Raw genomic sequence first — 23,170 nt, 5'->3', positions numbered from 1 at the left:
TCCATAGAGGTGGCGTCCGCAGATTCTTAGGGAAGCCAGATTCTGCTTCCAACCTACACCCCAGGACAAAATGGAGGACATTGTTAAAGCCTTGTTCCAAGAAGCTACCAGGGTTCAACAGGAAGCTACCAGGGCTCAGCAGGAATCAACCCAGGTGCAACTATTGGCCTTGGAGGCAGCCCAGAGGCAACAACAAGTCACCATCTAGGAAACCCACCAGGCCATAGCGGAAAACAGCCAGGCCATAAAAGAGGTGGTACAACAGCTTGTACTCCGGTCTGGAGATGCTTCCCCTGCTATTCTAACTAACACTCGCATCATACGGGCCTGCAAAAGATGACCCAGAGTGATGATGTGGAGGCGTACCTTATGGCCTTTGAAAGAACCACCGAAAGAAAGAAGTGGCCTAAAGAGCAGTGGGCAAGTCTTGTGGCACCCTTACTGTCTGGAGAACCACAAAAGGCCTACTATGATTTATGCCTGGATGTTGCCAAGGACTATGCAAAGTTAAAACGGGAGATCCTAATCCGCTTGGGAGTCACCTCATTTGTTCAGGCCCAACGAGTCCACTGCTGGGAGTTCCAAATGGAAAAACCTCCACACTCACAGATGCATGACCTAGTCCATTTAACCACAAAATGGCTGCAGCCCGAGACACTGACAGGATCACAGATTGTGGAAAGAGTCGTGATGGACCGGTATCTGCGATCGCTAACTGCGTCTCTGCGCAAGTGGGTGAGCCATGCAGACCTTATGTCCACAGACCAGCTAGTCAAACTGATGGAGAGGTACGTGGCGGCTGAGGAGCTGATGGCACATCGGCAAACTCCCATTGACACTGGTAAGACTGTTCCAGGAGAGAAGGTTGCTGGGCGGTGGAATCTACTCAAGACTGGGGGTGTGGAACCTGGAGACAGGCCAGCCAGGCCAGGAAGGTTCCTACCCCATATAAGACTAGATATTAATGTAATTCGATGTTTCCAATGTGGTGGTTTCGGCCATATTGCGGCTAATTGTTCACTTACCTCTGAACCTATGCAATGTGATACTGCTCATGTGGACAGCATGATGTCTTTCTTTGCACAACCAGCCTGTACTGCTGACCGGCAGGTTGAGACAGATAAGCACATGTGTGTACTCACTGTAGAAGGCAACCGAGTAGAGGCTCTATTAGATTCGGGTAGCCTGTTTACACTTATGAAAGTTGAACTGGTGAACCCCTTGAAGTGTGAGGGGAAAACTGTTGGTGTGACCTGCATACATGGGGATACCCAGTATTATGATACTGCAGAAGTGAACATAGAAACACCATGTGGTTCCGCGATAGTCTCTGTGGGTTTGGTACAAGGCTTAATGTATGATGCAATATTGGGCAGGGACTTTGCTCACTTTTGGAAGTTGTGGGAAAGCCGATTTTGCACAGAGGTAAATCACCCTGACTCGTTTGAGAGGGTTACTGACGTAGTAGCAGAGTCAGAGATGTTCCCTTTTTCTAGTATGATTGGCGAACTAGAGAATGCGGAGCGTGATGGTGGCTCGCTAAGTGGTGTGCCTCCCACTGGGTGGGGAGTGTTATTGAGCCCGTGGACCACCTGCCTGATCTTGAGGTCAGGAGAGAGGTCTTTGCAGTGGAGCAGTTGAATGACCCTACTCTGGTAAAAGCCAGGGAGAATGTCAAGGTGATCAATGGTAAACCCATAGACCCTGATAGTCCTTTGTCATATCCTCACATGGCAGTATGTCAGGATTGGTTGTATCAGGTGTTTAAGAAGGTGGAAAATATTGTGGAACAATTAATAGTTCCCAAAGCATACAGAAGAACAGTATTAGATCTGGCTCATGGTCATATAACGGCAGGGCACCTAGGGGGTAGAGAAAACTACTAAGCAAATTGTGCAGAGATTTGTTTGGCCCAGGGTCCATAAAGAGGTATCTGACTATTGTGCATCCTGCCCTGATGTCAGTATCATGCTCCAAGGCCACATTTCAAAAGTACCCTGGTTCCATTACCCATTATGGAGGTTCTGTTTTAAAGAATAGCTATGGATTTGGTTGGGCCATTAATGAAATCTGCCCTGGGCCATCAAAACATTCTGGTGATAATGTATTAGGCTACCCGGTACCCAGAAGCGATACCATTACGCAATACGTCAACCAAGACCATTGCTAGAGAATTAGTCCATGTCTTTAGCAGGTTGGGAATACCTAAGGAGATCATGACTGACCAAGGTACCCCATTTATGTCAAAAATCATGAAGGAGTTATGCCGCCTGTTTAAAATTTACCAATTAAGAACCTCTGTGTATCATCCCCAGATCGATGGGCTAGTGGAGAGGTTTAATAAAACTTTAAAACACATGCTAAGGAAAATAGTGGACAAAAATGGTAGAGATTGAGATTACTTGTTACCTTATTTGCTGTTGGCCATAAGAGAGGTTCCCCAATCCTCCACAGGGTTTTTCCCTTTTGATTTATTGTATGGAAGACATCCAAGGGGGTTACTTGGCATTGCCAAAGTCAGTCCGTATAAAACAGTTATTGAGCATGTTTCTCAAATGCAAGACAGAATTGCTGCTGTGGTGCAGATAGTAAGAGAGCACTTGGAACAGTCCCAACAGGCACAGCAGAGGGCATACAACCGCAATGCTCCCCTTTCGCAACTTTGCTCCTGGCGACAGAGTGTTGGTGTTGGTTCCCACAGTAGAATGTAAACTTTTGGCTAAATGGCAAGGACCCTTTGAAATCTTAGAAAAAGTGGGACAGGTCAATTATAAAGTTTACCAGCTGAGGAAAAGAAAGCCAGAACACATATACCATGTAAATCTTATAAAACCCTGGAAGGATAGAGCAGCACTGTCAGCCGTCCGAGCCCCTCTAGTAAACCCAGGGCCCTTGGTGCCCGAAGTGACAGTGGCAAAAACCCTGTCTGCCAGTCAACAGCAGGAAGTTAAGGAATTTCTGGTCAGAAATAGGGTGCTGTTTTCTGACCTACCAGGGAAAACCCCGGTCATCAAACATGACATAATCACTGACCCAGGGGTTAAGGTTAACCTAAAGCCCTATAGGTTACCAGAAGCCCAAAGAGAATCAGTGTCGAAGGAAATTAAAAAAATGTTAGAGTTGGTTGTAATTGAAGAATCGCATAGTGAGTGGTCAAGTCCTATTGTGCTCATTCCAAAATCCGAGTGTGCAATTCTGCAATGACTTCCGGAAATTGAACAGTGTGTCAAAGTTCGATGCCTACCCTATGCCTAGGGTGGACGAACTAATTGAAAGGCTAGGGACATCCAGATATTTAACTATTCTTGATTTAACCAAAGGGTATTGGCAAGTGCCGTTAACTGTGAACGCCAAAGAAATGACAGCTTTTTCTGCACCAGAGGGGTTGTTTCAATACAAAATGTTGCCCTTTGGGCTACATGGGGCACCTGATACCTTTCAAAGAATGATGGATAGGGGTCTAAGGCCCCATAGACAGTATGCTGCTGCTTATCTGGATGATATGGTCATTCATAGCCCTGATTGGCAGTCTCACTTGTCCAGATTACAAGCAGTGTTGGACTCCATCTATAAGGCAGGTTTGACAGCCAACCCAAAAAAGTGTTGTCTGGTGATGGAAGAAGTAAAATATCTTGGGTACACCATTGGCAGAGGTTTGATAAAGCCACAGCTCAATAAGATTGAGGCAATCCAAAACTGGCCATGACCCCTGAATAAAAAGCGGGTGAGAGCCTTCTTAGGGATCACTGTGTATTATAGGAGGTCTAGACCCAATTTTGCCACCATTGCAGTCCCACTGACTGACCTTACCAAAGGCAAACAGAAAGTCATGGTGGAATGGGGTCCTGAAGCAGAGAAGGCTTTCCAGGAGTTAAAAATAGCATTATGTACCCAACCAGTTCTGATGACCCCTGATTTTGAGAGTTTGTTGTACAAACCAATGCATCAGATGTAGGCATTGAAGCAGTCCTGTCCCAAAGCAAAGAGGGTGAAGAACACCCGATTTTCTTCTTAAGCCAGAAATTAAATGTACATGAAAGAAACTATGCTACGGTCGAGAAAGAAGCATTGGCCATAAAGTGGGCTTTAGAGACTCTCAGGTACTACTTGGTGGGAAGAAAGTTCAGATTGATCACTGACCATGCCCCTCTGAAGTGGATGTCAGAAAACAAGGACAGTAATGCGAGAATAACGAGATGGTTCTTGGCATTACAAACCTTTCAATTTATGGTAGAACACAGGCCAGGAAGACAGCTGTCCAATTCTGATGCTTTGTCACGTGTCCATTGTTTGGGGGCTGCAGTTGTTCTGCCCCACAGGTTGAAACAAAGGGGGGGGTATGTGATAGAAGCACTGGCAAAGTGGTCAATGGCAGGTACATTTGCCCTAGGTTTTTGCCTATGTGCTCTAAAAAACCCCCAGGAGATGTCTTTTTGTAAGCAGACCAGAGTGTCGGCTTTTGGAACAGCCGGTTTGGGTCCTGAGGGTGTGGATGTCAGGAGAGGGAGGGCTCCATCCACAGGCCACTCCAGGTTTTGGGCCTTTCAGCCTGGTAACAGGCTCATTAGGGTTTGCAGCTGGAAATGGCTAATGTAAGCTGGGTTTGTTTGTGGCTGAGTGTCTCACACCTGGGAGAGCAAGCAGACTAGCCTGTTCAGAGACATTTGGTGATAAACCTTGTAAGTACTGTGCACGTGTTTTGTTGATGGTGAGGGCAATAGGCCCTACCATTATTATACAGAGGGAATCTGCTGTTTAGCTAGTCCCCAGCCAGGATAGGACTTATGTTTATGTTTATATTCATTTGGCACAATAAAGACTGGCGCCGACCAGTTTGTACGAGAACCCCTGACTTGTATCCTGTTTCTACAGCTGCTGTGTGTGTAAAGAGGGAGTCCATCTACCCCAGGAGAGGGACCCCTGTCCTGACTGTGTCACATACTATATATATATATATATATATATATATACACACTCACTCACACACACACACACACACACACACCAGACTTTAATCCACGGCACTCAACTATCTGTGGTGTGAGGTAGGTTAGCACACCATTTAAATTAAAAAAAAATCATACTGTACATGCTCTGCACTCACATATTTACACCCCAAACTGTATTTACTTAAATTCAGGGAATGTTTGTTCCTAAGTTTTCCAATAATTTGTCAAAATACATGAGAATTGCTCTGCAGCCTTTGTCACCAGATATCAAATACATTTTATAAACACAACCTAAGCTTTTTGTCAGGGATTGTTGTCTGCTAGCTCATAGGCTTAAAGAGCCAGAAACTCCCCCAAGCATTTCAATTAATGAGCACCTGTGGAACTAGGGTGTTTTCACATTATTATAGTTTCACATACATTCACTAAAGGGCAATTGGAGTAGAATTTGTAAAAAAGGGGGACAATTGCAGGGGGCCCCATAGGGTGAAGTGCAATCACAGGGGGGGGGGTTGCGCAGTTGGAGGGGTTGTATGGTGAGCTGGTCGGCGCATGTGCAGCACCTTCTCACTGTATTGTTTGCATGCAAATGGGATTCGCAGGGACAGAGCTTTATCGCAAGCTCTGTTCCTCCAGGAGAATTTTTTTATAAATCCCTGTGATATTGCCTAAATTCGCGATGCGAATTTAGGCAAAATATCACACTACACTCTGCATTGCACATGCGGATTGTAGTAAATAGGGCCCAATGCCATTTAAATAAAAACATCATACATGCTCTGCACTCACCTAATTACACTCCAAACTGTATGATACCTGGTGGCAAAGGATGCAGAAAATTTGTCATGTATTTTTTTTTATGGGTTTGTATATTTATATGTTTAATATTGATGCATAATGATTCTATGATATCTTGAGTTAGCATTACAAAGTTTTATCTGTGCTATTGTACTTCACAGGTTAGGGTCTAATTCTATAGACCACAGGCATGACACAATGTCATTGTGCTGTTTCTGTGCATTGAATGTGTGTTATGTATTATTTACATATTGCTTGGATATGTGTGACATCAGCTCCCGTGAGGATGTATCCAGGGGTCCAAGTGTCCTTGGCAGTTAGGGCCACCTCCCAGCATAGCTCCCCTATCCCCACCTCACAGCATAGATCCCCTCTCCCTACCTCATGAACAGATCCCCTCTCCCCACCTCACAACATAGCTCCCCTTTCCCTACCTCAAGGCACAGATCCTTCTCCAAACCTCACACATAGACCCCCTCTCGCCACCTCACAGCACAACTTACCTTTCCCGACCTCACAGCATAGATCCCCTCTCCCCACCACAGCACAGATCCCCTCTTCCCACATCACAGATCCCTCCTCCTTACCTCGCAGCACAGATCCCCTCTTCCCACCTCACAAAATAGCTCCCCTTTCCTCACCTCAAGGCACAGATCCCTTCTCTCCACCTCAAGGCGCAGATCCCCCCTCTCCACCTCAAGGCACAGATCCCTCTCCCAACCTCACAGCACAGATCCCCTCTCCCCACCTCACAGCATAGCTTACCTCTTTCCACGTTACAACACAAATCACCTCTCCCCACCTCACAGCACAGATCTCCTCATCTCGCAGCATAGCTCCCCTCTCCCCACCTCACATCAAAGATCCCCTCTAACCACCTCACAGTATAGCTTCCCACTCCCCACCTCACAGATCCTCTCTCCCCATCTCACAGCACAGATCCCCTCTCTCCACCTTAAAGCACAGATCCCTACTCCCCACCACACACCATAGCTTTCAGTCACTGATGGTGGTGGCACCTTCCTCAGTGCGGCGCTCTACGCATCTGCGTACCCAGCATAATGGTCAAGTGGCACCCTGGCCAAGGGTAGATATGCCCCTGCCATCCATAGTCTCATTTGACCAGAAGGGACCTCTGCACACGTATTTAAGTCTGCTTGTTTTTTATGTTGTGAGCACCCCGAGGAAAATGCTTGTTATGCATTGAAACTTCACATTGAAATTTATGCATTGAAGCCACTGTCTCTTGTTGTTATTTAAATGAAGTGCTGCCAGTTTGCAGTGTTTGTGATCACCCAGGTAGATTACCTTGGTTGTGGAAGACACCGGAGCTGTTTACTAAATGTCACAACCCGGGTCTGTTTCCCCTGCCACTGGGTCACTTACCAATTCCGCCAGCATTCTCTATCACATCCCAGATGCACAGGCTTCAGAGTTTCTCAGCCTGCTAGGCCTCAAGCAAGATCTAAGCCTGTTACAGAGTACTGCAGTGACAAGTCCCGATCACCTGTCTGCAACAGCCAATCAAAGTGATAGCCTGAGCCTCACCGTACCACCTGTCTCTGCTCAGCCTATCCCAAGGGTATATATCCCAGCTGATAACTCTACCTAATTGCCAGTACAATGTCTAACCTCAGTTCCTACTGAGTGAGCTATACTGAGCTCCTGTTGCTTACCTGTATCCTGCTGTGCAGTTTTGCTTTCTCTTGCTATACGGATTCCTGCATGTGATCTACATCTGAAGCAGCTATCCCACCAGCTGCACAGAGAATCTCAACCTGTTCCTGGTATCCGAACCTGCTATTCGCCTGTGTATACCATTCTCATTGCAAGGTGAGCATTCCTGGTTCCTGCACCATTGATGCCGTCCCTGGTATCATCATCCACTATCCATTTCGGTGTCCGGTCTGAATCCAGTTCTGTCTGTGCCTGAGGCAGCTATACCAATAGTTGCACAGATAATACCTACCTGTTCCTGTTATCCCAACCTACAACTCGCCTGTGTATACCATTCTCACTACATGGTGAGTGTTCCTGGTTCCTGCTCCATTTGATGCAGTTCCTGGTATCATCATCATCTACTACCCATTCCGGTGTTTTGTCCGCATCTGGTCCTGCTACTATCTGAGTGCTCCTGGATCCTGGACTACAGTGACAACCCAGTTTCAGCCTGGTGAATACGTTGCCAAGATCTACCACTCCAGCGTTCCGGTTACCGTAAGAAGAGTGTTTTTATTATATTTCTACAGTATTAATCCAGTATCAGCCTGGTCAATCTACTGCCACACTCTCCATTGATTGCACATACCAACTTGTCTCCAACTCCGACGTCCCTGGTGGTCTAGTGGGTATGATCCAGCATCTCTCCGCCGAGACCCAGGTTCGATTCCCGGTCAGGGAAATGTTATTTGTTACCATGCCAGGAGGTCTCCTTAGGCCTGCCAGCTTTCTTTACACACCTCCAGACACCAACACAGACGAATATCAGACCCCGGGTTCACAAACAAATACAAGTCTGACACTAAAGGAGAGTGCAGCCGGCCTGTGTATAGATCTATGGCATCCAGTTACACAATCATTCTGGAATCACAATATGAAGACATTTCGGTTTTATTCTGTAGCCTGGCTGTTGATATGAGTGGCATGGTCTTGAACACCAGCAACGTGTCACCAAATCCTATATTGATGTTTGAAGACTTTGGCATAATAAAGCAGTTCGCGGGTCCATCAGGGGAGGTTTCTGGGTTCTCAGAACCCCCACCCCTCATGTGCGCTAGTGATATACAATAATACAACTACTATAACAAGATAATCTCATCACAATATCAATTACTCATTCTGGCTGTTATATTATGAGACACATGTTGTAAGGGATTACTGAAGTCAACATGGGGTTTCCCATAGGATTAGTGCGTAATTCAATGCAGAGATTTTCTCCGGATTTCATGATTCTGATAAATTGCACAAGGATTAAAACAAAAAAAAAAACTTACATTGATTATAAAATGTTTGTAATGGTGCAAAACAAGAACACTATTAACTATATAAATGTTATTTAACACCAAAAATATTAGAATTGCCTGTAGTAGTTTAAATGGCATGCTGTTTAGTAATGAAGAAAAGAGGTGCTGAGTATATGATCACCCTTCCATGTGTAATTATAATATATAAAAATCATAAATTGTCAAACTGTTTTTGAATCAATTTGATGTGTACAGTATAACTTTATAAATAATTGGCCATCAATAACATTTTCATTTATGAATTGATGGAGCCATGTGACAGGTGCCTAATGAATAAGCATTCTGTACTCCAGTGTTGCAGAGTTAGCTGTGTTAGGAGAGGCAGGATTACCAGGGATTTTCTAATTAGTAGCCTTGTACTCCAGAAATCATTTAATCTCAGTCATATGTTTAAGGCAGACAGTCATTACTTCACCATGGATTTTAATGTTCCATCCTTTTTTTTTTTAATGACTTGTTCCAAAGCAATCATTTCACACAGGGGTAAGCATAGGATTTCTAGAGAGGGGTTTCCGAATGCTTGATTTTCGAGAGAGTGTGGCTAGCTCATACTTGCCTAATTTTAAAAGAGCATTTCAGGGAGATTGTGAAAGCAACACCTATGAGCGCGGCGGTCAAATGGGTGTGTACTGTTACATCTGAGAGGCGTGTCATAAAATTGATTTAAGTCCAAATGTAAATGATCCCTATAGCAGTTAGTAAGATCTACTTGTTGATGAAAACACACTGATACTTTTCAGAAAATACATGTAGCCATTGTGCCTTAAGTTATAACCAATGAAAGGAAATGATATAACAGCTTCATAATGAGGGTAAGGTGCAATCGGGGAGATTGCTAGACTCTTCAGGGAGTCGGGGCAAAACATATCCATACTAACACAAATCTACCATCATGCCAGCCAATGTTTGGTTGCAGTATGTGGGACACTGGGCCTGATTCAGAGCCGGACACTATTTTCGCTCGCTCGTTCAGAAAAAGGGGCCGGCTATTTAAATTGAGCGCTCGCTCTTTGCGGTCTGTTGACGCCTCTATGTCTGAGCGAGTGAACGCAACTTGTGCTCGCTATTTTGTAAAGACGCCCCCTAGCCGCTCGCATCATACGTCATCTCCGCTATTTATTAGATTAATCGAGTACATTGAAAGGCGTCTGAACTGCTCGCAGTGCTTGTGGTTGGATTTTCCTACCGCAATAATGCGAACAGTTCAGGCTAAGAGACAACCAAGTGACGTGGCCGATGACGCTGCTTTGTTAATTATGCACACCCTTAAAACGCCCGTTTTGACCATTTGGCACGCCTACGTTCGGATCTCCACTCCCCGTTTTCAAGCACCTTCCCCTGTTACCACCCACAAACGTCTCATCCTGTCACTCAAATTAGCAGGCACTTGCTATTTTGCAAGCACTCGATTTCCGACCGCAATGACATATTACGACCCATACGCATGCGCTGATGTGCGAACATTGCTCGGAACAAACGAGCGGCCGCTTACGAGCGGCTCTGAATCAGGCCGACTGTTTGCACCTTACAAATCAGTAACACAATATATTTTAATCTTTTTTACGCAAATCTAATTGCAAAGTATTTGATGGTGCAGCATATTAATTATTAAACAACATTACTTTAATAACGCCTTCCCCTTTAGATGGATGGATACTTCACTGACCTATTTAGGATTACATATACCTGTTAATCCCTCAGACCTTTACGCGGCTAATTTTCCTGATATTATTTCTCGCACAATAAATGATTTTCAAGCTTGGAGACATTTGCCATTAACTTACATAGGAAGATGTAATTTAATACAAATTATTTCTTTTCCCAGGCGGCTATACCCAATTCAATGTTACCTTTATTGTTAAAAGACTCAGGGCCTGATTCAGAGCTGAACGCTCTGACCAGAGCGCTCGCTCTGAATCAGGGCCCTCCTACCTGGTTTTGGAGCGTCCTCATGGACGCTCGCATAGCTGTGGGTTACCACCCACAGCTTATGCGAGAATCCATGATGATGGTCGTGATGGTCAAAGACCATCGCGACCATCGGGCTTGCGACGAGACCCTGCGGTAGGGTGTCGCTGCCGCAAGCCCACGAGTGATTTTGGCTCTGTCAGAGCCAAAGTCACTCCCACTGACATCATTACTGATGTCAGTGGGGCTGGACTCAGACGGTAGGCGTTCCCATGGGAACGCCTCTGTCTGGCCGCCACGCCCCCGGCACGCCCACCAAAGGGGGCGTGCTGTCAGTCACCATCGACAGCACGCCCCCTTTGGTGCCAGACCCCGAGCAACGTATTTCTCGTCGCTCGCCGGGTCTCGCGCATGCGCAACACGGAGCTCCATCCATCGTGTGCATGCGCATTCGCCAAACATCGACCCGCTTGCGAGCGAACTTCCCTCGCGAGCGGGTCTGAATGACCCCCTCAGATCTGAAATTATTGGCTAAAGCTATTGGCAGATTCATCTGAGCGGATAAAAAGCCTAGAAAATCATTATTTAAGCTTAGCCGGTCCACAGCTTTGGGGGGAATTAATCTTCCTTGTATTAAAAGCTATGTTTTGGCCGCAAATTATCGTTATGCTGTTGATTGGTTGCGGGATTCAGATGAATTTGTCAATACTGAATTAGAACAAGCCTTTTGTCCCGACATCCCACTCCCTAGTCTCCTGCACATGAGACCAACAACTTTTCCATCCTCAACTGCTAACAATCTATTATTAACGACTACACTACAGCTTGGCATCTAGCCAGATACAAAATGGGTGTATCGGCACACAACACTCTTTTTCTTCCAATATGTTACAACACAGGGCCCCAAAGATTCTCTATTTTTCATACAACCTCAGTACGTTCTTGGGGTCTGAGAGGTCCCAAACTGATTTATCAAGTATTGAATGACCAAAAGCTTGAAATTCTTCCCTATGAACGTTTAAAGGAAATATTTCCGCAGATAATCATTCCATTATTTGTATATTATCAAATTCGGAGCTATGTGACTAGTATATTTTCCAAGTTGATGGAGAATGATAAAACATGTGCTGGATGGTGCGCTGCGTCGCAGCCTCAGAGGAGGCGGCTCTACTTCTTTATTGTACTCACATATCAAATGCTCTATAGACCTAGAAAAGGTACAATCAGGTATTGTTAAGTGGACAAATGATTTTTCCAATACTACACTTAAAACCATTCTCACTGCTTTTACTCATCTTAACAAGATCTTGGTTTCTGCCTCCTACACAGAAATGCACTACAAACTTTTACATCGCGCGTATTACACACCTAAGTTACGTTTCTTGATGGGAGCTTCCGCTGATTCTAACTGTTTTAAGTGTCATGCCCCTGAAGCGGACCTTTATCATTGTATGTGGAACTGTACAGAGGTTAAAAAAATGTTGGTCCATAATTCACGAATATATTAGAGATGTTTTGGGTATATCGATTGTTGTTTCTCCTGAATGGGCACTGTGGGACATATACGAGTAGTTACCTACTAACCAAACCAAACCCCCGCTGGGGCAGTGTATTTTAGTAGCTAATATTGCTTCTGCTGGGAAAAAAATATTTTATCCCAATGGGGAGCCTCAGAACCAATAACATTATCTTTACTTATGCCATGCATTTCATACTTATTTCATATGGATTGGTTAGAAATGTCAATTAATAAGAAAAAAAGGGCACATATTTTTTTTGATATATGGCTACCATATATTTATATTCTACCTTCCAATATTAGAGACAAATTCCGACGTGCAGTGATATGGACATCCTGGTACAATTTAGAGGTTATTTCCAGAGGAAGCCCACCTTTTTAGAATGTATGATCTTATAGTTCAGATGTTTGGTTGAACAGCGTGCAGTTCTTTCACTTCCTTTATGTTACTGTTTATTGTATTATATTATGTATGGTGCGCAAGTCGCATTAATATTGTATTGGTTATAAATTTCTATACACAAATGATTGTATTATGTGATATGCGCATTTACTATGCCATGCAGTCTACCAATAAAATATTTTTTTTTTAAAAAGGACAACACTACTTTAAATATTATAATTCATTAATATGGAATGAGACTTCGTGATAGTAAATAGAAAACCAGTGACATCTAGTGGTAAAATACATTGCAATGTAAACTATAAAATGACCATGTAAACTGTACATAACTGTGCTACTGTATTAAATAAGGCAAGTATTTACTATCATGCTAAATATTGTATTGCCTATATAAAATAGAATGACAATTTAAACATTTGAATGTAATGAAGTAATTTCTAATTCCAAACAAAATCTAATAATTTGTATACTTACATTTTCTCTCATGCAAGGTCTTCAAGATAACCCTTGGTTTTGTGATTGCCGTATTTCAAAGTTGATTGAACTTTCAAAGATAGTGGATCCTCATGTGATATTCCTGGACTCTCTGGTGGTCTGCAGTGGACCAGAGTCTCTAGCTGGCATTTTATTCCTAAAAGCTGAACTAGAGCAATGTCTCAAACCTTTTGTGATGACATCAGCCACCAAAATTACATCTCCATTGGGTAGTAATGTTCTATTGCGATGTGACGCTACTGGTTATCCCACACCACAGTTATTATGGAGCAGGATTAACAACACAGCTGCTAATTATACAGGTAACACTTTATTATATTTTTCTATAATCACTAAGGAAACAAAAACTTGTTTAATGTACAAAGTCAAAATAGAGCATAAAGAGCAACCTTGAATGTCTAGGATGATATTGACTAACTGTACAAAATTCTATTCTAACAAATCTTCCTAGCATGGTGGTACAGTGGATAGTACTGATGACATCATGGATTCAGTTGATACAAGTGCATTATCTGCGTGGGTTTCCTCTGTGTCTTCTAGTTTCCTCCCTCAATTCAAAGTCACTGGTAGGTCAATTGGTTTCTGACAAAACTGACACATTGGTTTTGTGTGTGGAAGCAAATTTAGAATATAAGCAGGGGACTGTGGTTGATGAGTATGTATTTGTTTCCCCAGAATATCATTTATTGGTGGATGGATAGATAGATAGATCATACTGTGATATGATCGGGGAAGGGGGTCCCTTTCCTGGGGTAGATGGACACCTCCTTATACACACAGCAGCAGGAAACAGCACACCAGTCCAGGGTTTTTGTGCAAGCTGGTCGGAACCAGTTTTCATTGTGCAATATAAATAATAAAATAAACAAAACATAAAAAGAAATCCTAGCCCATCTGGGCACTGACTAGACAGGTTATTCCCTCTCTAAAAGTGGCAGGGCATACTGCCTTACCATAAACACAAACACAGCACTTTCAAATATCACAGTGTCTCTGAACAAACCTCAGTGTCTATTCTCCCCAGGGTATGTGAAACCCTGAACCAAAACATAACACAGCTTATATGAGCCACTTCCAGGTGCAACTACTAATCAGCCTGCTCTCAGACGGAAAGGCCCAACTCCTGGAATGGCCTGTGGATGGAGCCCTCCCTCTCTTCTCACATCCACACCCCCAGGACCCATTATCCAGCTTTTACCAAAAGCCGACACTTCTTGTCTGTTAGGCATAACAGACTTTTTCTGTTTTTTTTTTAAAACACATATGAAAGGAATCTGGGACACACATATATGCCATCCCAGACTTCTCCAGTGCTTCTATCACATATCCTCCCCCTTTGTTTCGACCTGTGGGGCGGAACAACTGCAACCCCCAAACAATAAACGCGCAACAAAGCATCTGCATTGGCCAGCTGGCTTCCTGGCCTGTGTTCGACTTAAAACAAAGTTTTGCAATGCCAAGAACCACCTTGTTATTCTCCCATTGCTCTCTTTGTTCCCTGACATCCATTTCAAAAGGGCATGATCAGAGATCAGCCTGAATTTCCTTCCCATCAAGTAGTACCTGAGAGTTTCTAATGCCCACTTTATGGCCAATGCTTCTTTCTCGACCGTAGCATAGTTTCTCTCATGCACATTCAATTCCTGCTTAAGTAAAAAATAGGGTGTTCTTCACCTTCTTTACCCTGGGACAGGATCGCTCCTATGCCTACATCTGATGCATCAGTTTGCACAACAAACTCTCTGTCAAAATCAGGGTTCAGCAGAACTGGTTGGGTACACAATGCAATTTTTAACTCCTGAAAAGCCTTCTCTGCTTCAGGACTCAATTTAACCATGACTTACTGTTTGTCTTTGGTAAGGTCAGTCAGTGGGACTGCAATGGTGGTAAAATTGGGTATAAACCTCCTATAATACACAGTGATCCCTATGAAGGCTCTCCCCAGCTTTTTATTCAGGGGTCGTGGCCAGTTTTGGATTGACTCAATCTTATTGAGCTGCGGCTATATCAAACCTCTGCCAATGGTGTACCCAAGATATTTTACTTCTTCCATCACCAGACAACACTTTTTGGGTTGGCTATCAAACCTGCCTTATAGATGGAGTCCAACACTGCTTGTACTCAGGGCAAGTGAGACTGCCAATCAGGACTATGAATGACCACATCATCTAGATAAGCAGCAGCATACTGTCTATGGGGCCTTAGAATTCTGTCCATCATCCTTTGAAAGCTAGCCGGTGCCCCATGTAACCCAAAGGGCAACATATTGTATTGGAACAACAATTCTGGTGCAGAAAAAACGGTGTTTTCTTTGGCATTCTCAGTTAACGGCACTTGCCAATACCCTTTGGTTAAATCTAGAGTGGTTAAATACCTGGCTGTTCCTAGTCTTTCAATTAGTTCAACCACCCTAGGCATTGGGTAGGCATCGAATTTTGACACACTGTTCAATTTTTGGAAATCGTTGCAGAAACGCACACTCCCTTTGGATTAAGCACAATGGGGCTTGACCACTCACTATGCGATTCTTCAACTACACCCAATTATAACATTTTTAATTTCTTTAGATACTGATTCTCTTTGGGCTTCTGGTAGCCTATAGGGCTTTAGGTTAATCTTAACCCCTGGGTCAGTGATTATGTCATGTTTAATGACTGGTTTTGCCTGGTATATCTGAAAACAAACCCTATTTCTGATAAGAAATTCCTTAACTTCCTGCTGTTGAACTGCCGACAGGGTTTTAGCTACTGTCACTTCGGGAACCAAGGGCCCTGGGTTTACTGGAGGGCCCTGGGATGGCTGACAGAGCTGCTCTATCCTTCCAAGGTTTTATAAGATTACATGGTATATCTGTTCTGGCAAACTTTTTCCAGGCTGGTAAACTTTATAATTAACCTCCCCCACTTTTTCTAGAATTTCAAAGGGTACTTGCCACTTAGCCAAAAGTTTATTTTCTACTGTGGAAACCAACACCAACACTCTGTCCCAGGAGCAAAGATGCGTAACTGAGCATTGCGGTTGTACACCCTCTGCTGTGCCTGTTGGGCCTGTTCCAAGTGCTCTCTCACTATCGGCACCACAGCAGCAATTCATTCCTGCATTTGGGAAACATGCTCAATAACAGTTTTATACGGACTCGACTGCCCCTCCCATATCTCTTTGGCAATGTCTAGTAATCCCTTTGGGTGTCTCCCGTACAACAAATCGAAAGGTGAAAACCCGATGGAAGATTGAGGAACCTCTCTTATGGCCAACAACAAATAAGGCAATAAGTAATCCCAATCTCTACCATCTTTGTCCACTACTTTTCTTAGCATGTGTTTTAAAGTTTTCTCCACTAACCCATCGGTTTGGGGGTGATACACAGAAGTTCTTAACTGATCAATTTTAAACAGGCGACATAACTTTTTCATGATTTTGGACATAAATGGGGTACCTTGGTCAGTCAGGATTTTCTTAGGTATTCCCAACCTGCTAAAGACATGGACTAATTCTCTAGCAATGGTCTTTGTTGACGTATTGCGCAATGGTATCGCTTCCAGGTACCTGGTAGCATAATCCATTATCACCAGAATATATTGATGGCCCCGGGGAGACTTCATTAATGGTCCAACCAAATCCATAGCTATTCTTTCTAATGGAACCTCAATAATGGGACAAGTGGACTTTTAAAATGAGGTGTTGGAGCATGATGTTGACATTCAGGGCAGGATGCACAATAGTCAAAAAAACTTCTTTATGGACCCAAGGCCAGAAAAACCTCTGTAAAATTAGCTCAGTGGTTTTGTCTACCCCTATGTGACCTGCAGTTATGTGACCATGAGCCAGGTCTAACACGATTCTTCTATATGCCTTTGGAACTATTAATTGTTCCACAACATCTTCCCTTTTCTTAGTCACCTGATACAAAAAATCCTGGCGTACTGCCATGTGAGGATATGACAATGGACTATCAGGGTCTAGGGATTTACCATCAATCACTTTTACATTTTCCCTGGCTTTTACCAGAGTAGGGTCTTTTAACTGCTCCATGGCAAAGATCTCTTTTCTGACTTCAAGATCAGGCAGACGATCAACTGGCTCAATAACACTTCCCATCTCAATAGGAGGCAGATCACTTGGTGAGCCACCATCATTCTCAGCATTCTCTGGTTCGCCAATCAGGCTAGAAAAGGAGAACATCTCAGACTCTGAAGAAACTTCCTCTGCTACTGCATCAGCAACCTTCTCAAATGGGTCGGGGTTATTTACTTCTATAACAAATCGGCTTTCCCACAACTTCCAGAAGTGAGCAAAGTCTCTCCCCAATATTGCATCATACATCAAGCCATGCACCAAACCCACAGAACTATCGCGGAACCACATTGTGTTTCTATGTTCCTTCTCTGCAGTAACATAATAGCGAGTATCCCCATGTATGCAGGTCACACCCCAGTTTTACCCTTACGCTTCAAGGGGTTCACCTGTTCAGCTTTCACAAGTGTAACCAGGCTACCAGAATCTAACAGAGCCTCTACTCTGTTTCCTTCTACAGTAACTACACACATTTGCTTATCTGTCTTAGCCTGTTGGTTAGCAGTACAGGCTGGCTGTGCAAAGAAAGACACTCTGTGACTGACATAAGCAGTATCACATTGCATAGGCTCAGAGTTAAGTGAACAATTAGCAGCAATATGGCCCAAACAACCACATCAGAAACATTGAATCATACTATTATCAAGTCTATTATGGGATAGGAACCTTCCTGGCCTGGCTGGCCTATCTCCAGGTTCCAAACCCACAGTCTTAAGTACATTCCTCCGCCCAGCACCCTTCTCCCCTGGAACAGTCTTACCAGTGATCGGGAGATCGCCGTTGCGGAATCAGGACTTGGTGGGGCACACTTAACAGTTCCTCAGCCACCACATACCTCTCCACGAGTTCAACCAATTGGTCTGCTGTTTTAGGGTCTGCATGGCTCACCCACTTGCAGGTAGAGATTGCAGATATCGATCCATAATGACCCTTTCCGTGATCTGTGGTCCTGTTAGAGTCTCTGGCTGCAGCCATTTTGTGGTAAGATGGACGAGGTCATGCATTTGCGAGCGTGGAGGCATTTCTGTTTGGAACTCCCAGCGGTGGACACCTCCTTATACACACAGCAGCCAGGAAACAGCACACCAGTCCAGGGTTTTCGTGCAAGGTGGTCGGAACCAGTTTTTATTGTGCAATATAAGTAATAAAATAAACAAAACATAAAAATAAATCCTAGCCCGTCTGGGCACTAACTAGACTGGTTATTCCCTCTCTACAAGTGGCAGGGCCTACTGCCTTACCATAAACACAAACACAGCGCTTTCAAATATCACAGTGTCTCTGAACAAACCTCAGTGTCTATTCTCCCCAGGGTATGTGAGACCCTGAACCAAAACCTAACACAGCTTATATGAGCCACTTCCAGGTTCCACTACTACTAATAGAAAAAAAAACAACTACTAATCAGCCTGCTCTCAGACTGAAAGGCCCAACACTTGGAGTGGCCTGTGGATGGAGCCCTCCCTCTCTTCTCACATCCACACCCCCAAGACCCATTATCCAGCTTTTACCAAAAGCCGACACTTCTGGTCTGTTTGGTATAACAGACTTTTCCTGGGGTTTTTTAAAACACATATGAAAGGAATCTGGAACACACATTTATGCCATCCCAGACTTCTCCAGTGCTTCTATCACAATACATATATCTTATCTAGGTTCATTGGGCCTGATTCAGAGTTGTATGATATTGCCACGCAGATGCGATGCCGGGAATGGATTTGAATCCCGGCCGTCGAGATGCCTGCTGTCAATATACTGACAGCGATGCTCAGGATCCCGACAAGGGTCGGGTAAGTGTAGTAACCTCCCTCCTTCTACCCCTAACCCTCTGTTTCTACATCCTAACACTAACCCTCCCCCCACCCCATCCTAACTCTCCCCGTTGTTCCTAAACCTAACCCTCCCCCCTTGGTGCCTAAACCTATCCCCCCCCAGTGGGGATACCTAACCCTAACCTCCTCCTCCTCTAGCCTAACCCTAACTAATGATGGCAAAACCTAACCTTCCCCCACCCAGCGGCTAAGTTCCTTCTAGCACTGCTATATTTACATTTGGCATCCTGGCTGTCGGGATTCTGGTGTCGGCATGTCACCTACTGTTGGTCCCGCTATGCCCTATGCAGCTGCTCTACAAAAATATGCAAATGGTTAAAGTTAATTGTTTTTGATCCGCGCTCATGTGGTATAACTGAAGGAGTGGGGATATAGGGGGGGTGTGGGAGGGAATGGGGGTAGGGTGGGTGGACGTTAGTGAATAGAGGTGAATGGGGGGGTTGTGTGGAAGGGGTAGGGGAATGTGTGTGTATAGGTGTGTATTTGAGATGTGGGGGATGTGAAGGGCGGTAAGGGGGAGGGAGAGTGCTGCACCTAAGGTGGGAGTACCAATCCCTACCTTAGAGAAGAACTGATAAAAGGATGGGTAAGGTGCGCTCTCTGGTTGTGCGGGGTAGGGAGGTGGTGGTTGTTCAGTGTAATATATGTGCGTAAATGAGAGACTGAAGATAAGGTGCAGGGTCAAATATTTTATTAAGTAGGCACAACGCTGCTTGGGAATATGACCCGGGGGGGGTGTTGGTGTTGGTGGAGGAGGGTGGATGTGCACGGGGGGAAGGTGGGTAGACCTTTTGGTCGACAGTCTTAGGAGCCCGGCAGTTGGGTGGTGAAAGTCTCTGGGGGTGTGGATAGAAAGGTGGCGTCCCGCACGTTTGCAACTTACCTACCGGTAGGGTGCCTCTGGTGTGGCGTTGCGATAGGGGTGTAGAAGGTGGCTGTGAGCAAGTCTCATTCAAGTTGGTTGGATGCCAGTTGTCTTGAGCTTGTGGTTGCTGCACGTAGTGGGTTGGTGCTCTTAAATGAGCTGCTTGCGGCAGTTCCTGGTGTGGAGGTGATCGCAGGTGCAGTGTCTCTTGTTGCGTTTGTGGTGCTGGGTCCAGACTGGTGGTGTCTGGACCAGTGATGCAGCTACACCCGGACTTGGGGTTATATTAAAGCCATGCGGCTTGCTGTTGGTGCAGGATGGTGAAGCACCGAGTGCTGTGGTCGCGACTCGTGGTGAATGCCGCGGGTGGGGTGGTAATTTGTCTAATTAATAAAATACATTTGCAAAGACTTTAGATTTCAGTATCCTGCTATGATTTTATTAATATTTACAGTATATAAACATATAGATGAAATAAACCTAATAGCACAAGTATATACTGTACGTGCATACATTTTTTTTCCCATATTGCCACAATGACGAGTATGCCCCAAATCTGAAAGAGGAACAAGTTAGGAAAGTAAACATTTACTCTACACTAGTATATCACACTTTGTAGAAAGTTGTGTGCACAAAGCAAAGAAATATACAGGATTATGCCAAGCTTCTCAAGGAGCTCTCTACAATCTAGACTGAATTTAGAATAAAATATCAATTAAAACAAAAATGTGACCTCCTTTAATGTAATTGTAATTCTCTTCTTATTTTGACACCACCCCTACCTCACACACATATATGGAAACCCTCCTTGCAAATATTGCATTTGCTCCTGGATTTTTTGAGGTGTATGGAGCTATTTTTTTACATAAAATGTGCAAGATTTCTCATTAAAGGATAACTCCATCCAAAAATGTATTTGAGTGAAATTGAAGGACTTAAAATTATAGCATACATGTTTTGTAGTCACTATTTGCTGGCTTTCCGAGGTCCAACAATCAGGCATTAATATTCTTTTCCTGTGGACTCCCCATTGACGTGATTGGGAAGTTTTTGAGTGAGTGATTCTGGCACTCAAATAGCCGGTTTCAAACAGGCTGATCAGTAAGCATAGAGTGGAATGTTGAATGGGATCCTTAAGCCAATGTGGACCCTAGCTGATCTGGTAAAGGTAGATATGCTTTCATTTTTAGTTTTGGGTGTTTTTTCTTTTACTGTAGGGGATTCTGAGAGCAAAAACTACAAAAAAAATGACCAAGCTAATAATGAAACATGCTTCATGGTTTATTCAAGCATTATATTAGTGACTAAAGGTGCCCATCCACTAGTAGATCAGGGAAAGACGGTACGATTACGACATCGTAATCGTACCATCGTTCCCCTAGTTTAGGCATGTCAATCATTCCCTGTACATGGCCAATCTGTCGTTATCGGCAGATTGGTCTGCATGTTCAGGCGATGATTGATGTCGGAAACGACCAGCGGGAGTGCGCATCGCTGGTCGTTTTCCGATATTAGGATGCACGATTTGTGCAAGATTTGCGGCCGATTACTGAGCGATTGCACGATTACACGAAACAATTTTCTTCTTATTTGTCAAAAACATGAGGCCTGATTCAGCAAGGATCGCAGGCAGCTTTGCAATTGCGATCCTTGCAATAATGCCAATACAGCAGATTGTGTATGACATCCCATGCTGCATTTCCGATCCCAGAGCAGCGACGTCGCAGGCTGGGATCACCATCACGTCCATCGGGCAATGGTCGCGATGCTGGATGGCGCCGAGCAGCCGGACAGCTGAGTAAGCCTTAGCTTACTCAGACTGGCTGGCTTGCGTGCCTAGAAGACTGCATATTTGCCCCGACTGCATGTTCACCCTCGCACCACCCATTAAATGCCTCTGCCTGTCAATAACACTCGCAGAATGGGTCCAGCGCACTTGCAGATTCCCGATAATCGGGAATCTGCGTTGAGCAGTGCACTTGTGTGCACTGCTGAATCAATCCCATGGAGTCCATTCTTTCATGTTGCTGGGACAATTGTGTATGCCATTGCCCAGTATAAGTGTGTCATTGTTTTAAGACCTCAAGTGCCATTCTGAAATTTTTCTGGTATCCATTGTAGGTGTCAGTGTGCCTTTGCTTTGAGATCTAAAGCTGGGTACGCACCTAAAAGATATACAGTATGTGCAGATGATGATTATTCATACACACTGAACAACCATCATCTGTCATCTGGCCTTGGGTACCGCTGGCCAGGGGGCGCGGCTTCCGCTGCAAGTGTATGGGCGGTCTGCTGATCGCTCATACACACAGCACGATGTACAAATATACAGTATCTGCCATCAGCTGTGCAGCACAGCCTACACAATATGTCTGTGAACGACGATGTTCACAGACATATCGCTGGTACACACTGGCCGACGGGCACACAATATATTGGCCTAATAATTGAGTTGCCAATATATCTGCCAGTATATACCCAGCATAAGTGGCAGTGGGCCTGATTCACTACCGTACTAATGATACTGGATTAGAACCTCTATACACTCCTTCCTATACCTTCTAATATCCTGCCTATACCTTCTAAGGATGACGCTAATTTGCGTACGCAGTTTATACAGTAAATAAAGACTCCAGACTTGGAATGTGTGGTTCCGAAGCACAAAGTATTATTCGAGTAAAAGTACAGTCAGTTACATGCTATTGATCCATACACAATTCAGCGCAAAGGAATTATACAGACCCAAGTACAGTATACATACGCAGCACTTCCAGACCGGATGTTAGGCATCAACAAGAAACCCTTCGTCAATCAGCATTCAGCACGAAGACTAAAAACCCAGTGTTGGAGCACACATATTTATACCCCCCAGAAATAGACAACACAATAGAGAAGTTTGTTGCTGATGCCATTAGTCCTCAAGGGGGATGCATCTGTTACAGAGCATTTAACAGGCTGGTTCAAATAGACACAACCCAGCCTCCAACAACTGAGGGTCTCTGGTTTCCCGCCCCATGCAACATCCTAACAGTTGTGCATAATATTCATTTTGTTTCTTGAAGTCTCTGCGGTCCATAAGTTGAGAATGCATGATGCGATCTCCACACCGATAATACCGGAATTCTGTTGAAAGAGTACGCATCAGTACAAAACCAAACACGGCTTACTAGGCATGTATAAAACCTTAGTTACCAAATAATCTTTATTTCACAGCATTTATACTAAATGCACAAACTTAAATCTTATCCCTTAAAGCTTATGGAACCTTGTATGTGGATATGTAATGTGTGAGTATGCAGGGTTT

At 44.3% G+C, this 23,170-nt stretch overlaps 1 protein-coding gene across 1 annotated transcript in view; it reads left to right on the top strand.

Annotated features, from left to right (window-relative positions):
- LRIT3 (leucine rich repeat, Ig-like and transmembrane domains 3) overlaps positions 1–23,170 on the top strand; it is a 79,895-nt gene that overhangs the window by 21,734 nt on the left and 34,991 nt on the right. The window contains exon 4 of the mRNA XM_088456405.1: positions 13,092–13,397. Coding sequence (XP_088312531.1) covers positions 13,092–13,397 — 306 coding nt within the window. The remainder of the gene's footprint in view (positions 1–13,091; positions 13,398–23,170) is intronic.

The sequence above is a fragment of the Taudactylus pleione genome, unplaced genomic scaffold (genome assembly GCF_031769625.1).
Source record: "Taudactylus pleione unplaced genomic scaffold, aTauple2 ptg000703l, whole genome shotgun sequence".
Lineage (NCBI taxonomy): Eukaryota > Metazoa > Chordata > Amphibia > Anura > Myobatrachidae > Taudactylus > Taudactylus pleione.
Note: the sequence above shows the minus strand (reverse complement) of the source record. Positions and strands in the feature narration are given on the sequence as shown.